This window comes from Suricata suricatta, chromosome 3 (assembly GCF_006229205.1).
Source record: "Suricata suricatta isolate VVHF042 chromosome 3, meerkat_22Aug2017_6uvM2_HiC, whole genome shotgun sequence".
NCBI lineage: Eukaryota > Metazoa > Chordata > Mammalia > Carnivora > Herpestidae > Suricata > Suricata suricatta.
In genome coordinates this window covers 36789832-36808563 of record NC_043702.1, presented here as the reverse complement: position 1 = coordinate 36808563, position 18732 = coordinate 36789832, and the positions used below count along the sequence as shown (strand labels likewise).

General features: G+C 39.1%; 1 protein-coding gene across 8 annotated transcripts in view; it reads right to left on the bottom strand.

The window, feature by feature from the left end:
• Positions 1 to 4880: 4880 nt before the first annotated feature.
• ANKRD44 (ankyrin repeat domain 44) overlaps positions 4881 to 18732 on the bottom strand; it is a 313931-nt gene continuing 300079 nt past the window's right edge. For 4 of the 8 annotated variants that reach the window (XM_029934164.1, XM_029934163.1, XM_029934166.1 and 1 more), the window contains exons 23-28: positions 17719 to 17802; positions 15618 to 15763; positions 15088 to 15170; positions 12829 to 12911; positions 11511 to 11602; positions 7840 to 9217 (exon numbers count right to left, since the gene is read on the bottom strand). In XM_029934164.1, coding sequence (XP_029790024.1) covers positions 8970 to 9217; positions 11511 to 11602; positions 12829 to 12911; positions 15088 to 15170; positions 15618 to 15763; positions 17719 to 17802 — 736 coding nt within the window. In that variant the 3' untranslated portion in view covers positions 7840 to 8969. Of the gene's footprint in view, positions 9218 to 11510; positions 11603 to 12828; positions 12912 to 15087; positions 15171 to 15617; positions 15764 to 17718; positions 17803 to 18732 lie in introns of all 8 variants that reach the window. The other 4 variants (XM_029934167.1, XM_029934170.1, XM_029934169.1 and 1 more) reach the window with 3 other exon arrangements.

Here is an 18732-nt window from a genome sequence, read left to right as displayed (position 1 = left end):
GTTTAAATCCTACTATGTACTTATTCTATGCCTGTACCCAAACATCTGATGAAAAACCCATAAGGATGACTGGTATCATTAAAATTAATGGTCATAAATCTCAAATGCACTAAGCCCTAATCAGCAATCCTCCTTTGCTGCTCTAAAATGTTCCTTCCAAAATTACTTTCCATCACTTCTCAGACCTTTCTTCTAGACACTCCCTTGGCATCAATATGATAAAGCATGTCCTATCTTAAAAAACAATACTCTCTCTGGTCTCCATAGCTTCCTTCAACTATTGCCTTGTTTTTCTTTTTCCCTTCAGTTTCTCTACTTTCTTTTTTTCCTCTGGATTGTTGCCCCTACCACTCATGCATCTGCTCTTACCAAGATCACTAATAAATTTTATGTTGCCAAATCCAACGTCACTCTGTAATGTCTTATTTGACCTCCCAGAAGTGATTGAGACCATAGATACAACTGAAACTCCTTTTTCCATGACATTCTTTTCCAGGTTTTAGAGATACCTTGTTCTCTTGTATTTCCTCCTTCCTCACTGGCCACTCCTTTTTGATGTTCTCTGCTAGGTCCTCTCCTCTTTCTGATCTCTAAATGTTGGTGTGTCCATGGTTCAGTGTCTTTCTCTCTCCTTATTACTCTCAAGGCAATCTCCCATGATCATCTATAATTTCATATGACCTGAGCTCCAGCCTCCCTGCCAAAGTCTAGACTGTTTACTTAACATCAAACCATTAGCAAGTTCAGCCAACTCTACTTCCAAAGATCCTTCAAAATTGCCACATTCTCTCCATTTCCCTTGTTGCCACACCAATCCAAGCCACCATGTTTACTTGTCCATTCTATTGCAGTGGCCACAGAGCTGATCACTAGAGCTCCTCTCTTGCTTCCTTACAGCAGCCAGAACTATCCTTTAAAAATAAAATAGAACCACAGCCATTTTTCTCCTTACATTTCTTCAGTGGATTTTTATCACATTCAAAATAAAATAGAAACTACCTCTTCTGGCTCATAAAATTTAATAAGATCTGGCCCCAGATTGCTGTTAATCTCATCTCCTACTCTACAAGTCTGTAGCCCTACTGACCTCATTTCTGTTTCTGGAACATGCCATGCTCACTCCTGCCTTTGGGTATTGGCACTGACTGTTCCCTTTCCTCTGATCTTTATATGATTGGCAACTTCTTCTCATTAAGATCTGAGCTTAGCTGTTTGTAAATCTTAGGAAACCCAACTATACGAAATATGAGTTATTCAAGTTCTCAAACTTGCTGGGTGTTTTCAACTGAAAAGAAACATGGGTAAGGTTTTTATACTACAAGTACTGCTTCATTTTACTATTTTTTTCTTGAAAATTACAAAATTCTTCTAGACTTCAAGTTTGCTTCATTAAATTATCACTTATCATTGTGGTGGTAGCCACAAAGATAAAAAAAAAAAAAGATAGAATCTTAGAAATTGTGTCTACCAAAGCCTAGAGAACCAAAGGAGACAGTAGCGCTTTGTTGCCAGATCTTGCTATGTGACTGTGGGCCAGTGCCCTATCTTTGTGAACAGGATACCCAAAACTGGATATTGAAACAATCAGACCCTGGTGAGGACACGGAATGTGCATCTGCACACATGCATTCATGCGTTTAATAAAAAAAGAATTAAGTGTCTTAATTCTGCATAGTACCTTTCTCTTCTCCGTTCACTTCCATGTGCTCTTTTCTGGAAAAACACACAATCAGGGACCAAGTTCTCAACATTGCTTCTGAATTTTTTTTCTCTTTTAAAATTTATTTTAATATTTTGTTTGTTTTTGAGAGAGAGATAGAGACCGAGCATGGGCAGGAGAGGGGCATAGAGAGAGAGGGAGACACAGAATCCGAAGTAGGCTCCAGGCTCTGAGCTGTCAGTACAGAGCCCGATGCAGGACTTGAACCCACAAACTGTAAGATGATGACCTGAGCTGAAGTCGGATGCTTAACCAACTGAGCTACCCAGGCACCCCTGAAATTCTTTTTCTTAAGCTTGTAAGTGCTCTTTAACAGGGATTCATTATTATAGATTATAGAGCCTGTTTATACAATTGTGAAAATATATTTAAAAATATGTCTGGCTCACAAATAATAAATTGATAAAGAAATAATTCAGCAACAAGTGGTGAGGAGGCAGATGAGCTGTGAGGTGGGAGAGTACTGGCACTGAGGACAGGGAAGTCATCCCCTGGGCTTGGTGGGACGTACTAAATGCTAATCCAGTAAATGCTTGTAGCAAACCGTCCAGCCCACATTACTGCGCAAGTCACAAATGCTCACATTTCCAATCACCCCCTGGAGAGCTTGAAAATTAATGAATGGCACAGCCATTATCTTTGCTGCTTTATATTTTATAGCAAATGTATTTTCTGTATGAAATTTGCTAGAGACAATTCATACAGCACTTTTACCCACAGTATTTTTTATGTTATGTTAATAGCCTTTTAGCTGAATGTCTTTGTGCCTTGCAAACTAATTCTGGAACACATTAAATGTGTTAAGTGAGGATGTAGACGTAGAGGGATCTAAACCTGCTGAATGGAATTAGAGGGATCCTTCGACAAGCAGTTTGGAGACAAAGTGCTGCAGCAGTGTTCAACAATATAGCTCCTGCAGCGGAGGCCATTGGCCCTTTTCTGCTTGCTTATGAGAGCATAGGTGAAATTAGGGGATCCCTATGTTTTTCTTGAATTTAGAAGATCAAGTGACAGTTTCCTTAGCAAGACTGGGAAGAAGTTATCCTGGGAGGCTGCTATGCTCTGGAAGGACATTGCGATAGATCCGGTGAGATAAATAGTTCCCAGTGATTCCTGCCTCCTGGTAGTCAGACCCTTTGGTAATTACCCTTCCCTTGGAACAAACCTAGTGACTTGCTTCTTATGGATAAAATATCATAGGAAAAATGATGGAATTTCACTTCAACATTCAGTTTAAAAGCTGTCACTTCTGGGGTGCCTGGGTGGATGTGTCTGACTCTTGATTTAGGCTTAGGTCATGATCTCATGGTTCGTGAATTCGAGCGCGGACAGTGCAGAGCCTGCTTGGGATACTCTCTCTCTCCTTCTCTCTCTGTCCCTCCCCAGCTTGTACTCTCTTTCTCTCTCTCTCTCAAAAAAAAAAAAAAAAAAAAACCACCCAAAACTTAGAAAAAAGCCATCACTTCTGTCTTACACTTTCTCTTTCTGGCTTTTCTCAGCTTGTTAGTTCTTATGAGGTAAGGGGCCATGTTGGGAATTGGCCCTTTTTGGAATGGCCCATTTGGCATGGAATTGAAGGCAGCAAACACCCATCAAGCAATGAAAGCCTTCAGTCCAACAACTCATGAAGCATCCACCAACAACCATACAAACCATATGAGTGAGTTAGAAATGGATCTCTCCCTGGCTAACACCAAGATTACAACCTGTGAGAAGGCCCTGCAGCAGAAGACCCAATAAACTATGCCTGGACTCTTGACTCTCAGAAACTGTGAGAATACACATTTGTTGTTTTAAGTTACTACGTTTTGGGGTAACTTGTTTCCCAGCATTAGATAACTAATATAGACACAGCTCTAAACAACATGAAGTACCTACCTGTGGTATGACTCATGCTTCACAGTCTTCCAGAATGAAAAGCACTCTCATCTGTATATTTGAATAAGGAGTGCGACATTGCAAAGTACAAAGAACAAAACCTCCCTAAACATCTCCAGCAGGAAAAAAACCCCAACAATCACAAAGCATTATTGCTAGGACAACAGAAAAGAAAGAACATCATCTACAGGCACAGGTTGTATATTCAGATCATCAATTATACAAATTTGAACAAATTATATAACTTCTCTGGGATTCAGTTTTTTCATGATGGGATTGGACTAGACCGAAGAACTGCTAGCATTCTAGGACACTGCGCTTTGAGGAACTCGGGAAGGCCCCACTGATAAATATCTTTCTCTTCAGATGGAAATGGCATCACTAGGAATTTGCTGCTTAAAGCTTCTAGGGACTGTCCCTGAAATTATTACTTAAGTGGAAGAATTTTGAATTGAGAAAGGAAATTCTACAGATACCTCTTAAGAACAGTGCAGCAAGGTGGGGCCTTGGCTTGCTAGGAAGCAGTTGAAGGGTAATGGTGGCAGCCACAAAGATAAGTGTGGTTGATTTCACAATTTGGAGGCCCTAGTAGACTTCCTCCTTTCTGGTATATGTGACATATACACAACCAACCACATTTCCCCTCTCACGCTGAGTGCAAGGAAGCTAGCGCAATCTCACATTCAGTCAGAGCCACTGTATTACATTTTATGGTCCCCATATTCGTATTCTTTTTCCGTCCTAATTCTTCAACTTCCAGTTTATCATATGTCCTTTGTTGCAGGCCAGCTCAGATCCTTTACAAAAAAATTGGAGGCACAAATGAATGTTAAAAACACAAAAATACATATTTGACCTTTCCCCCCTTAACTGTGTTGATACAAACAGACACGGCAAACCTGGAAATACTCTTCTATCTTGATTGTTAATTTTCTTTTCTTTTCTTAAAGAAAAAGTTTTTTTCATTTATTTTTTATATTTGTGAGACAGAGCACAAGTGGGAGAGGGGCAGAGAGAGAGAGAGGGAGGGACACAGAATCCAAAGCAGGCCCCAGGCTCTGAGCAGTCAGCGCAGAGCCTGATGCGGGGCTCAAACCCACAAACCATGAGATCATGACCTGAGCCCAAGTTGGACGCCTAACCGACTGAGCCACCCAGGCGCCCCTTGACTGTTAATTTTCAAAATTTAAGGTCAATTTGGCTTTGGTGGCGACAAAGATTTAAATTAGCAGAATAATTGGTAAAATTAGCATAAGTGGAAAGAATTAAAGACAAACACAAATTGCAACAATATTTGTACCGTTTTTATTTGTAAAAATAACCATCTGAATGCATTTCCATAGTATATTACAGTTAAGTACTTCATTACATTATTAGCATTCAGTAGTTGAAAAAGTATTAAACTGTGCTTGAAAAGATTCAGATTGGTTCATTCACTGAACTAAAAGTCATTTTCCTCATTTTTACAGTCATGACATTTACCAGAGTCATTCAACTCCAATTTACATAAGAAAACATTACAGATAAAATCCCACTGAAATCATCAAACAGTATTTTATGCGATTACAAATATGTTATGCAAAATATAACACTGGCACCAGATTTGAATCATCGTGCTTTGCAAAGATATATTGCACATGCTAAAGCATAAAATATGTAGACAAAACTACCGAACAAAAGATATTTGCATTGAATTTTTAGATCACTGTATAAGAAACACATAAACTTACATTTTTACACACACTCAGATTGTCACTATCTTAAAACGCTTTTCCCCTAGAACATTGACCTATGGTTTACAGTTTTGTAAGAAGAAAGCATTTTAGCACTGCAAAATTCAACATAATTCCTATAGAAAACTTCGGCATTTTCATTTCAAAGCAGGTAAAGGGGAAATAGGAAAAAAGACACTTTGTACATTCGAAGAAAGGCTGAAATGAAAATTCACTGGTATTATATTGCTCCGATAACACTAGAACGAAAAAAATACAAACATTTCACAGAACATTTTCAGGATATACAAATATAAAAAGGCACTCTAACTTCATATTACAAGACAAAAAAGGGGGTGAGTTCTTCAACCAACGCAACAGATAAGCAAACCAAGTTGCTCAACAGTACAAAGAATAATGAGTGCAGCAAATCCATGTGATGTTCTTGTTCTAATTTAATAATAAAATAAAAAATCAAGCAGCTGTTTACTGCCTAACGTACCAAAACATACTATGGTGCCCTTTTAGTAGTGATAAATAGAAATCCCCTGAGCTTTTTACTGTAGAATCAGAGCAGATTTTAGGCAATTTGGGATAGTAATGTATTTACCAAGGATAGGCAGACATGGCGAATAGGTTAAGTGCAATGAAACATGATCCCTGTGGCTGTGGTTAAAATACAGTCCAAAAATAACACAGTTAGGTAAAAGCACTAAACAGCTAAGACTCAGTTAAAAGCACAATGGTTTTTTTTTTTTCTTAGAAAGCTATGCTGCAAATCTAGTTTTATTTCTACGAGATGGACTTAAAACACACAGAACTCATAGTTTTAAAAGTCATTTCCTAAAAAAAAAAATTGGTCTTGGGGAATGGAGAAATAGAGAGAGTGGGAGGGAGATCTAATTCAACGAACAATTCAGAGTGAGCATGATTTCATTTGGTTCCTTTGTCCACCTTCTTTCTATCAGTGGTGGGGGGGGGGGGGGTAGTAAAAATGCAGCCACATGGAGAGCAATGTCCTGGGGCCGCCACTGCTTTGCCGCAACCTTTCTAGTCTCTGTGCTGCTCTGCAGGCAAAAAGTGAACGCTGCTTCGCCATTAAAAGCAGGTATTTCCTTTCCTGCTTTAAATGCCAATGGAGCAAGATTTCCATTCACTTCTAGAAAAGACACCACAGTATATCCTGCTTTTATTTTTTAGCACTGGATCTCCCATACTTCCAGTGTTTTGGTAAAGATAAGGTCATTATTGCTCATTAGCAATTTATCTACTTTTTAAAAATTCACTTGCCTGAAACAAACAAAAAGGATAGAGGGGGGGGGGAAATACAACACCAAAAATTTAAAAAACAGTGTGGGTGGTGTCGAAAATTTTCAGCGGAATTAATACCAATTCTAGAAGTCCTTTGAACAAGTTCTCATTTGTGAAGAACCCAACATGAGTTTTTAATTGAATCCAGGATATTAAAAGAGTAAGACTAAAGCCTTTTACAGTTAGATGAAAAATATAATACAGTATGTGCATTTGATCCAGATATGACAGAACACTGTTTTAGAAATGTCTCACATACACTATAAAAGAGAAATTTCCAGGGTGAAAAGGGAACTGATTATAAAATGTCAGAGCCCTGCCCTTAGGCAACACGCTTCTCTCCGGTTTCTTCCTCAAGTGGAAAATAGCACTTGAGCTGGTGATTTGAATTTCTTCTCTTGGTACATGGACTCACACACTGCTATCATTTGCCGTTCCGTTTTTGGGACCACGTGAGATTTTCAGTGTGTTCAGAATAGTTTGTGCATCTTTCTTTGGGCCACCTTGGTGCATATGATCCACCGCCCACCTCAGTTTTCGTCTCGCAGAAGAGCTTTAAGGACGGCAGTGTCTCCTAGGCTCTCAAGGCTGGTACGGGCTGGGGCTGAGCAGTGGGGGTCGCACCCCGCTCCAGCCGGTGCGTATGAACCTGAGGGTTGGCTGGAAACCTTAGCAGGCGAAATGCTGGGCTTGGCCCCATAACTGCCCACCAGCCCAGTGAAGGTCCAGAGCGTTTTTCTGCTTTTTGTTATTCCAAGTCACACACATAGCAATTAAAACAGAACAATGGCTGTTCCTTGACGTTTGTTTCATTTCAAATAAATACAAACACAGTTACATCAAAAGTATATGAACATTTTCTCTAGTTTCACAGAAAAAAAATAAGCCTGGTCAACGCATCCTCAGTTACAAATGTTAAGCCAACAACTAGAAATCTGTGTCTTAAGAAATATAAAATACAACAAAGACTGTTACACAAAAAGATTACATTTGAACTCCATAGAAAAGCTACTTCAGTTCTCATTTCCATTGTGAAGGATAACAATTAAATTCTTCCATTTTAGACTGAAGCATTTTGGTCCTCACGTATAGCTGGTTGATGAACTACAGACATATATATATGTATATATATATATATATATATATATATATATATATACACATATACATATATGTGTGCATGTGTATGTGCATAATGTTTAAAGAGTCTCATTCTTCTTTTTGTACAGCTATTCCAGGTGCAGAACGGGGTCCATTTGACCTAGAAGCTTTGGCAGAGGGGGCAGACACAGTATTCACTATGTTGATTTGATCAAGTAACTATCAATTGGCTTAATTTCCACATCACCCATTTCTACCTTCTGCTTTCACCTTCTCTGTTTCCTTTTGTAGTCACACTTTCACTCACTTGGCATGACCTTGACTGAGAAGCTCATTTAACGTTTCACTATAGATAAACAATGTCGATGGTTCTGATGTTTTTTAAAAAGTTGGCATTCTGATTTAAGGGTGAATTAACAAATAAATAAAGGGTGGTTTCATATTAAATTTGCATATGTCTCAAAGTTTTGGTGCAAGACAACTTTTCACCTGAACTTTTATTAGACAGATTTGGATTCAATCAGTTGGGTGAAAACTAGTCCCAGACTTGTTACAGGGAGTATTCGGTGCCATATTTGTGTTAAATGCAAAAAGTAACTTCAATTTTCAGTGAATTCTTCCATTCATCTGGCAACTTTAACAAAATCCTTGGAAAGAAGTTCTGGATATTTAAGTGCATATTACAGAGAGAATATATGAATAATCGTACTCCCTTAAAAAGATTATTACAGGCATCATTTCTGAAGACGAACACCTTTACCTTTGGCTTCTAGTAAGGAAGTAAACATCAAAGTGAGAAGAGATTTGAAGCAATTCCTATCACACTTTCCCTCCCCTTTCAGGGGACCTGAATGTCATACTGATGATACACCTCTTAGAACTCACTGCTGGGTGAGTATATGAAATAAAATTCTTTATAGAGAACCGCTCCCTCTCCATTGCATTATGCCAAAAGAAAAATAATTAAATGCATTTTGTACTTCTTACTTAAAATGAGAGGTAGACTTTCACAGAAGTATCTTAGATCTAAGGAAACATAAAGACAAATAAAAATTGGGGCCCATCTGTGTGAGTGCTTCTTTGCCCTACAGCCTAGCTGCCCTCTCTGGGTTTGATTAATTCCTTCTCTACAGGCTTCTGGAAGACCAGACCCATAATAATACTTGGACACAACATAAACCTGGAAGTCAAGTTTCTTTCCCTTCTTCCAATAGGGGTGATGAGGGAAATGCTTCTACAGTCCAAAGTCAAAACGTTTCTGAATCAGAATCATTTTCATTGTACCCATCCTCGGAGCCTACGTTGTTACTGCACAGGCTAACCATGCTACCCAGATTGGAGAGGGTCGTCCTGCTCAAATTGTCTTTTTTAAAACAAACGAAGTTGACAGCCGTCATTGTACTGGAAGGAGAAAAAGGCATCATGGTAGCCAAAATGAGGGCCAGGCAGTCAGCCACGTCTTTGTTAGGAGCGCAAGCCAGGGCCGGGGTATGACCTGGGCGTAAATGCAGACAAGGCAGTGGTTAGTCCAGGAAATCCAAAGGCGCTGTGAGCATTCCACAGTACATCTCAAATGACCTCAAATGCGGAGATGTATGTTGAGTTAGAAATCATGCCAGGCAAAAAGAGGAGTTACTTCCCACGAGTCATGCTAGGGGTGAGGCTAGAGGGAACTGGAAGGGGGAGACATTTCATGAAGGATTTGGGAGGTTTTGTTTTTTCAGTGTACATGACAACAAGCACTATGTTATCTGAAGTTAGGCAGAATTCTAGTCTTCATCTAGTGAACAGAAACACAAGGGGCAGGGATGGGACACAATTCCACACACACAAAATAACAGCAACAGGACAACCACAAAGGTGTTTCCACTTGGGAGCACACGCACACCATGCGCCTCAGGCCTGGGCCAGAGCACTCTCATTCTGAGAACAATGACTTTCCATCGTAGGTAATCGTGTGTCAGCTTAGGAGAGATATTGAAAATCAGATGTCCGTAAAAGTGACTAATGCAGTTTTGTTGCTTTGTATATATTTATATAAAGTCTCTGCCAATTAACTAGTTCCACAAAAATGGAATCATTTGAGCGGATCAGACACGGGAAAGCACTGGTCATTTGTGATTTGAAATTTACTATCGATTAAGGGAAATTTAATAGAATTAAAAAAAATAGCAACACCACCAACCAAAGTCCCAAATCCCAACTGTGGAAAAATGGCCATCAAGCCATGCCATTTCCTACCATTTAGACTTGATGGGTCCTATCCAGAAGAGAAAACTATCTCAACACACGCAACAGGTGCACGGGGAGGTAGATAAATTCTTTGATTTAGTTACCACCCCTACCCACCCTTGATTTTACTGACCTGGAAGGGTTAGCCTATCTTCTCTGTTGGTGATGTTCCTACCACTTCTCCCTCATTCATTCAGAGGAACTGGCTCACTAAAACTCAATCTTTTGTTGTTTTATCAACACTTGACCTAATTTCTGCCCCTCCTCTCCCTCCTCCAACAGGTTATTCCTCTCTCTCGTATGCAAACAAATAAGAATAGACAGATATGATTTATGATTGCAGTGCTGTACAGAACTTCCCCCAATTTTTCCAGGCCTTTGGGATACAGCTAAGCTGAGAAAGTCCTCAGTTCCACTGACCTAGGGCTCTCATTCCCAAGATTGCTATCGGCAGGACAAGCCTCAGATGCAGCAGGCTTATCCTGGAGAAAGACAAAACTAATTTCTTTTGATTTCTTTTGGTCACTTTGGAGAAAAACTGCATGCCGATCCTAAGATACATAATAGGGATAAGAGGGTGAGGGAAGGGGGCGGACAACCAAGGAGATGGAGTTATAGAGAACTTTCTGTGCCTCCTAGATGAGTCAGGTTGGGGACAGAGAGGGGTACATGCTAGGATAAATGGGGCTGCAAAACAAAAACTAATAGGAATTAGCTAGTGATGTCATATGGCTAATGCTTACTTCTGAGAAATAGGCATGGGCTGCTAGTTCCAATACCTGTAATAAGCAGTTAATTGAGTTACATTCATTATAATACTTTATAAATAATAATGCCACAATTAATGCCATATTAAAAATTACATCATTCATAAATATCCAGAAGTTCATCTTTTACTCCCCACGGCTAAGAGGCATTGTGCTTAAAATGGTAGTTTAACACAAATCTGGTATTCATTAGGTTTCCAAATTTCTCAGGAAACAGAAAAGAAAGCTTGTGTTAAGAGTTAGTTCATTTAGAAAAGGAATGTTATATAGATCAGAGAAGCTTTCAGGCCTAGAAATTAATTAAAACATTATACTCATGTTCCCAAAATATCCATACTGAGAATATGAGTTTTGATCTGTTCTTTAAAAAGAAAAAAAAGTTTGATCTCAGAATGAACTGAAATACAAAGACCTGGGTTTTTCTTTGAGCTCCTGAGCATGCACTGATGATACGTGTAGTCTCTAACTCTTCAGCGTACGCAGTTAGGAGTTTTAATGCCTATTTGAAAGCTTTTCAGTGTGTCTAGAACAGTTTAACCACCACACTGAGGAGTCAGAGACCAGCTGCTGGCATTACATGCAAAATGGAAGGCACTGGTGGGCTACAGGTGGACTGCGTGTTTTACAAAGACAGACAGGACAGATTATCCTTGTTTGGTTTCTCACACACAGAAACTTCCACGGGGTAGAGAATTCTTACTGCCTTTTTAATGAGCTCCTATCTTTCTCATTTTCCTCTGGCTTCGTGGCATAGGGGAGGTACCTGCGGTGATTGCTTTTTCCACTTACCATTTTCATCTACAGCGAGTACACAGGCCCCTCTGGCCAACAACTCTTCAACTACCACCTTCAAGCCATTTCGCGCAGCGACGTGGAGGGGTCTGAAAAAAGACAGGACCTAACGTCACCTGTGATGTAAATCTGTATAAGAATGTGTCATTTTGGGTAGCTGCATTGCTAAAAGGAAAAAAATACTTAAGAATCTATAAGTAAAACATGAATGTTTTTACTTTTTTATTTATTTTTTATTTTTTTTATGTTTTTATTTATTTTTGATACAGAGAGAGACAGAGCATGAGAGGGGGAGGGGCAGAGAGAGAAGGAGACACAGAACAGGAAGCAAGCTCCAGGCTCTGAGCTAGCCGTCAGCACAGAGCCCGACGCGGGGCTGGAACCCACGAACGTGAGATCTGACCTGAGCCGAAGTCGGAGGCTTAACCGACTGAGCCACCCAGGTGCCCCTGTTTTTACTTTTTTAAATAAAAGTATTTGCTGACTAAATCTTTTCCAGGTGCTAATGATCCAACTGTTCTTCCATGTTGGTCCAGATTTCCCTGCAGATGTCATAAATACTCTGCATCTTAAACAACCCTACTGACAGTAGATAGAAAGTCAGAAAAAGAACACAAGCTCTGGCATGTTTTCTAGAAGGTTTTTACCCCTTGCTTTCTACTCTAGCATGTGAATGATTGTTTCACACTGTCCATCAATGTGATTGGTATTAATATCACCAATATATATTTATCTCAAACCTCCTTGTTATTACTAGATGCATTAAGCAATATTTTGTTGAATTTAGAATACCTTAAAGAATAATGTCACACCCAGTATATTCATCTCTGCTATATACTTCATAAGAAACTTAATGGAAAAAAATTCCTAGTACTCCTTTGCCCTTAAATGCATAAGTAATTTCCTAAAATGGAAAATAAATCAGCCTTCAAGACTTTCACACTGAGGAGTACACTGAATTATATTAAAATATAATTGAGCCAAAGTGCTTAGAAACTCTTCAAATGTATTCTGGGAACCTGATTTATAAAACTGTCATTTTCCAGTAAGAATACATAATGTTAGTTTATTATATTATAAAATTCTCTGAAGGCATATCAAAATAAAGATTCTAACTAAAAATGTGTAGCTTGGTCAGCATTTGTAGGTACATGACTGTCAGCTTCCTGAAGGAGAAACCAGGTCTATGTCTTTCACCAACGTGGTCCCCAGTGCTAGATTGGCACATAGCACACTCTTAATATCTGTTGAATAAATGACTATGTAATGACTATGAATAAATGACTGTGTCCAAGTGCATAGGAGTCACACTTACGTCTGCAGTGCGTTATTTTTTGCATTAATAAGGCTCTCGTCCTGTATCTTGTCAAGTATTAACAAGGCACATTTTTCATGACCCTAATAAAGAAAAGAAAATAATAAGAAACACAAGACAGAAACACAGATAAGTTCCTGCAAAGTTACTTGATTTTGCTTTAAATTTAAAATGAAGGTCCTCTGCCTAAAAACATTTTATTAAGGCTACCTTCTGAGTACTTCCTTTTTCTTCTAAAAAGCAAATGGTTAAAGGACCCTAGATTCTCAAAGATTCTGGATAAGGTCTATTAGGACTTGATTAATGGAAATCTGACCTAATATGTTAATATTTCTAAGATAACTGCAGAGTTAATGTGCAGAGAGCTGAAGGAGATGCTAGTTTAGCAAGATCAGCTGATAAATAAGAGGAACATCCTTTAAGTATGTCAATGTTACTTTTTTAAAAAAATGTTAAGTCCCATCTCCTTCCTCAAGCCCTCAGTGACCGTCTACTCCCAAAATTTCCATTATATCTATTATAAGATATATCTATATATCTATTATAAGAATCACTTATCATTATGTACCACCTAATGTTGTGAAGGGACTCTTTCAGGAAAGCTCATTTTTTTCTTCCTCAACCAGGGAAAGATATCTTTATATCTTGTAAGAGATGGTTGATAATTTAAAAAAATCAGTTGATAAGTCGAAGACCCTTTCCTGCTGTGGGACTAGGTCCTGTTAAGGGGGCATCGTTTCTTAAACCCTTGCTATTCAAAGTGTGTCCTACAGACCAGCAACACCAGCTTCACCTGGGAGTTAGAAATGTTGAATCTTGGGCCTCACTTCAGACCTGCATTTTTTAAAACATTTGTTTATTTTTGAGAGAGAGAGAGAGAGAGAGAGAGAGAAAGCATGACCAGGGGAAGGGCAGAGAGAGAGAAGGAGGGAGAAAATCCCAAGCAAGCTCCGCTCTGTCAGTGCAGAGCCCAATGCAGGGCTTGATCTCATGAACTGTGACCTGCATTTTAACATCTAGTGATTTATTTGCACAATAAAGTTTAAAGATCACTGTACTTCTATTCATGAAAACAGTATGTGTTGAAATAAACTTCATGAAACTGAAGTTTTTTGTGGTTTCCAAGGGCTTCCCTGTACATGAAGTGAGAAAATGCAACCACAGAAATGAAAAACCAAGTCTTGTGACACCAATGGGTATAGCCAACATCTTTAATACTGTCACTATATTGAAATAAACCACCATCACTGGTGTCAGTTGGCATCACACTATAAGGCCTTATAAGGAAGCCCCTGAAGTGTAATTTTGGAAGTGTCCCTGGAGTTTTCATTCTGATGCACGCTGGTAGAGTGTAAATAGCTGTGATCTTATTAGAGGCCCATCTGGGTTTAAAAATGCTCATAACATTAGGCTTAATAAGTTCACATTTGGAATTTATCTTAAAGGAATGAATAAGAATTCTTTAAAAAAATTCTCTCAATGGCAATATCTAGAGTAGTACATTTTGAAAACAAACACTTGGGGACGGGTTGAATAAAGGACGGCGCATTCCTAAGGTAGAATGCCATGCATCTTCCAAAACACTGCAAACATTTCATATCTAAAAGAGAGATATTCATAAGAGATGGTTCAGTAACAAAAGTAGGTTTTAAAATAGCATGATCTCCCTTTTGTAATATTGTGTATTTATTTATATAGCATTTATCTTTTACAGAAGCAGGAATCTTGAGCCACATGTGAACATAATACTATTCATAAGAAGAAAAACCCCAAACACATTTCTTGCCCTGAATCATGCACCAGAGAAGGGCAGAGGGTAGAAAGGCACATAAATGCACTAATTTGCTTCATAGGAGAGTGGTTTTCGGCTGTGTTATCACAATGTTTTCAAATGGGACAAAATGAAAACAAGTGGACCTTTTTATACTTCAGAGGCCATGTAACTATGGTCCCAGCCTACGTTTAAAACCAAAATGCAGAGTACTCCAACCATGGAGACAGACACAATGGCAGCATGAGGACAGACTGCTCAAGAAGGCAAGTGTCACATTCCATGAAAGTCATATCCTCATCAATCCCTGTGTGGCTCTGCCCTTTGCTGTTTCTCCTTCCATTCTGCTTACAGTCGACAACACCCTGAGGACATGTACATCTTAACTAAGAGATGTGATGCACGCTTCTGAGCTTCTGAGATAGCATTCAAGTGATACTATTATTATTCTAACACTAAGTTACACAGTTTCAAGTTCATTTACATACTTTGCTACTAGCCAAATGTAAGGATGTGTTCAAGTCTTTATCCTTTACAGTCAGATCAGCCTGGGCAATGTTCACCAAGATATCTATAGAAAAAGCCAAAAGAGAATTACTCAGACAACATGTCAATTATAATCACACATTCAAATTAGTATGGTCACATAATCATAATGCCTGTAAAGGAAAAAAGGAAAAACTTATTGCTATATTTGTTCTATCCAGATCCAAGGTGTATAGGCAATAGGTTTAATTCTCTGTACATAGTTTTATTATTTCCAGGTAAAATAAACCCATTGCTATATTTTGTCTCTAAATGTTGAGATTTGTCACTGCAGAGATGGGTTCACTTCGAAAAGGTCCACCAATAATTACATAACAGGGGACTGAAGACGATTAGCAAGCAGAGTCAAGTGGCTTAAATAAAATGTTGGCCTTTTTTACACACATATACCAAGAGAATAACTGATTTCTGGGCTTTATGCAACTCTGGCTTCGGTTGGGCATGGATGTGAAGCCCACCAGTCAGCACATACCCACGGCGCCCGCCTGCCCGTTCTCAGCAGCCATCATCAGTGCTGTTTTCCCTGAATTGTCTGCTGCGTTCACTTCAGCACTGTGTCTCAGAAGAAGCTGCAAGCACTCCACGTGATCAGCAAATGCTGCCGCATGAAGCGGTGTCCTGATGATTTAAAACACACATAATGTTAGTTCCCTTTAATTTTTTTTTTAACTTTTATTCATTTTTGAGGGGGGGTGAGAGAGAGAGAGAGAGAGAGAGACACGAGCAGGGGAAAGGCAGAGAGAGAGGGAGACACAGGATCTGAAGCAGGTTCCAGGCTCTGAGCTGTCAGCAGAGAGCCCGATGCAGGATCTATGACTGTGAGATCATGACCTGAGCTGAAGTCGAACACTTAACCGACTGAGCCACCCAAGTGACCCAATTTTAGTTTTCTTTAAACTTAACACGCTCTCTTTCTGTATATGCCAGAGAAACACGTGTCATCTTAGGGATTTAAAACTTCTCAGTTTACAGAGATAACAATCAGACCCTCTCCAAAGTCCATTCAGGGTAGACACTGAAGAGTCCCCTATGTGAATGGCACCCCCCAGATTTAGAGGGTGGTGGTGGCCTTGATAATAAAATTAGCATCTTCGCTAACCCTTTGATGTTGAGTTCCAGTGACTTTGTTCTTATCTTTGATAAAGGTACTTTCACAATTAGGCCTTAAATTTGTAGATAATTGACTATTTAAGTAATATAAAATCCCACATTATCTAATGTGGATAGTTGATTTCTCTAGGAGCACAATTAGGGATTCTTTATAAAAACTAAAAACCATTGACCTTCTAACCAACTAATTTTATGTTTAAAATAATATTTCCTAGACGTACTTGGTCACGTGAACGCACACATACACTAGACTGCTTACTGCACCATTCAGCAAAATGGCAAATATGGGAAACAACTTAATTGTTCTTCAGTAGAAGGCAGGCTGATTAAATGAGTGTATCCAGGGGCGCCTGGGTGGCTCAGTCGGTTAAGCCTCCAACTTTGGCTCAGGTCAGATCTCACGTTCGTGGGTTTGAGCCCCGCATCAGGCTCTGTGCTGACAGCTAGCTCAGAGCCTGGAGCCTGCTTCCAGCTCTGTGTCTCCTTCTCTCTCTCCCCCTCCCTATCTCGTGCTCTGTGTCTCTCTGTATCAAAAATAAATAAAACATTAAAAAAAATTAAAAAAATGAGTGTATCCATTCAATGAAGTATATGTGGCTTTAAAAAATATGGTAGGGACACCTGGGTTGCTCAGTCCGCTGAGGGACCGACTTTAGCTCAGGTCATGATCTCACATTTTGTGGGTTCGAGCCCCACATTGGGCTCTGTGCTGGCTGCTCAGAGCCTAGAGCTTGCTTCCTATTTTGTGTCTTCTTCCCTCTCTGCCCCTCCCTCTGCTTGTGGTCTGCCTCTCTCTCTCTCTCTCAAAAATAAATAAAGGATAAAAAAATTAAAAATAAGTAAATAAAAAGAATATGATAAATCTATATGTTCTGGTATGAAAAGATCTCCAAGAGACCCTAAAAGCAGAGCATGGCAATAGAATTCTCCATTTGCATAAGAAAAACATAAGTATATATAGTTTTACATATGCTTGGAGTTAGGTATAGAAAATACTTGGGAGACTATAAAAATTTGAAAAGAACAGTTTAAGGTGATGGAAGATACTGGGGCTTCTGGGCTAAGAGAGTAATTTCTCTGAATTATATACTCTTAATTTATTTAATTTTTAAAAACCATTATTTTATATTACTTTTTGTGGTTTTTACTGTTTGTTCTTTTTTTTTTTTAGAAAAAGAGTGTTGAGTGGGGATAAGGGGTAGAGGGAGAGAGAGACAGGGAAAGAGAATCTCAAGCAGGCTCCACACTCAGCACCGAGACTGATGTGGGGCTTGATCCCATGATCCTGGGATCATGATCTGAGCCCAAATCAAGAGTCACATGCTCAACTGACTGAGCTACCCAGGAACCCCTATATTACTTTTTAAATCAAAAACAAAAATAAGTGTTTGGCTAATTTGCAACCACAAAGCAGAGACTACGATTGATCAAGACAAGAGGCATGCCATGTCAGGGTCACTTACCTGCCTTTGTCATCTCTGCAATTGACAATACTGGAATCTATGGCCCCAAGTAGCAATGATGCACAATTCTCATGATCATTTATTCTAGAATGAAAATAAATTTTGCATTTTAAAATATCACTCTTTAAACAATTACGTATTTCCTCCTACTCCATTTTCCTATGCACCATATATTTAACAATCTGACACATTAAAACAAATCTGATGCAAATATCTGTGGTTTATATTCTGGTCAAATGATTGCAGAAGGCAATTTAGGTCACACAAACTTTATTTAATACTTCATGAAGCAGGCAGTGTTCATTCTCAAGAGTTTTGAGAGCTGCTTACATCAGAAAGCATTAAATAAGATTTGTAACACCTAAATTGTCTTCTTTAATCATTTCAACAGGTGATGAGGATGGGATTCAAAGCTGACTACTAACAGCCTGCAAGAGAAAAAGAAAGGCTGAGTTCACTGTTGTCTGGTTACCAAGGGCTGAAGGTGAGTCACTCTTGGGTTTGAGGTCTGCTTCCTCATCTGCAACTGTCCAAGTCAAACACACTTTATCCAAAACATTTTAAGGGACAAGCGTTTATTAAAGTTCCCAGAGAGGTTCTATGATTCAGGATAGGCCCAGGAATGGGTAGGTGACATCAGATGAGGGACTAATAGGAACCATGAAGTAAGTCTACAACATAAACCACTGGTAGACTTGGGGAAATAAATTAAGAGTCTGCAAAAATGCAGGTTGTTTTGACCAATGGCACATCAAAATCTAAGCAGGCACAAGCTGGACTATTAAAAGCCCTCAGGACATCCACCATTTGTAAAGGTTTGTGAAACGTCATAGGTCTTTTGTTAATGAGAGAGTCTCAGAAGCCAAAGCCACAAAATTGATGGGCATAGATGGAGCACTTAGAAGCTGTTAGAGTGCTGACCACATAAATCTAAGACTCCTGTGATAAGATGGTCATAGAACAGGTTAGATTCACACTAGATCATCCAGCAACTTTAAGAAAATTTCCATGCAA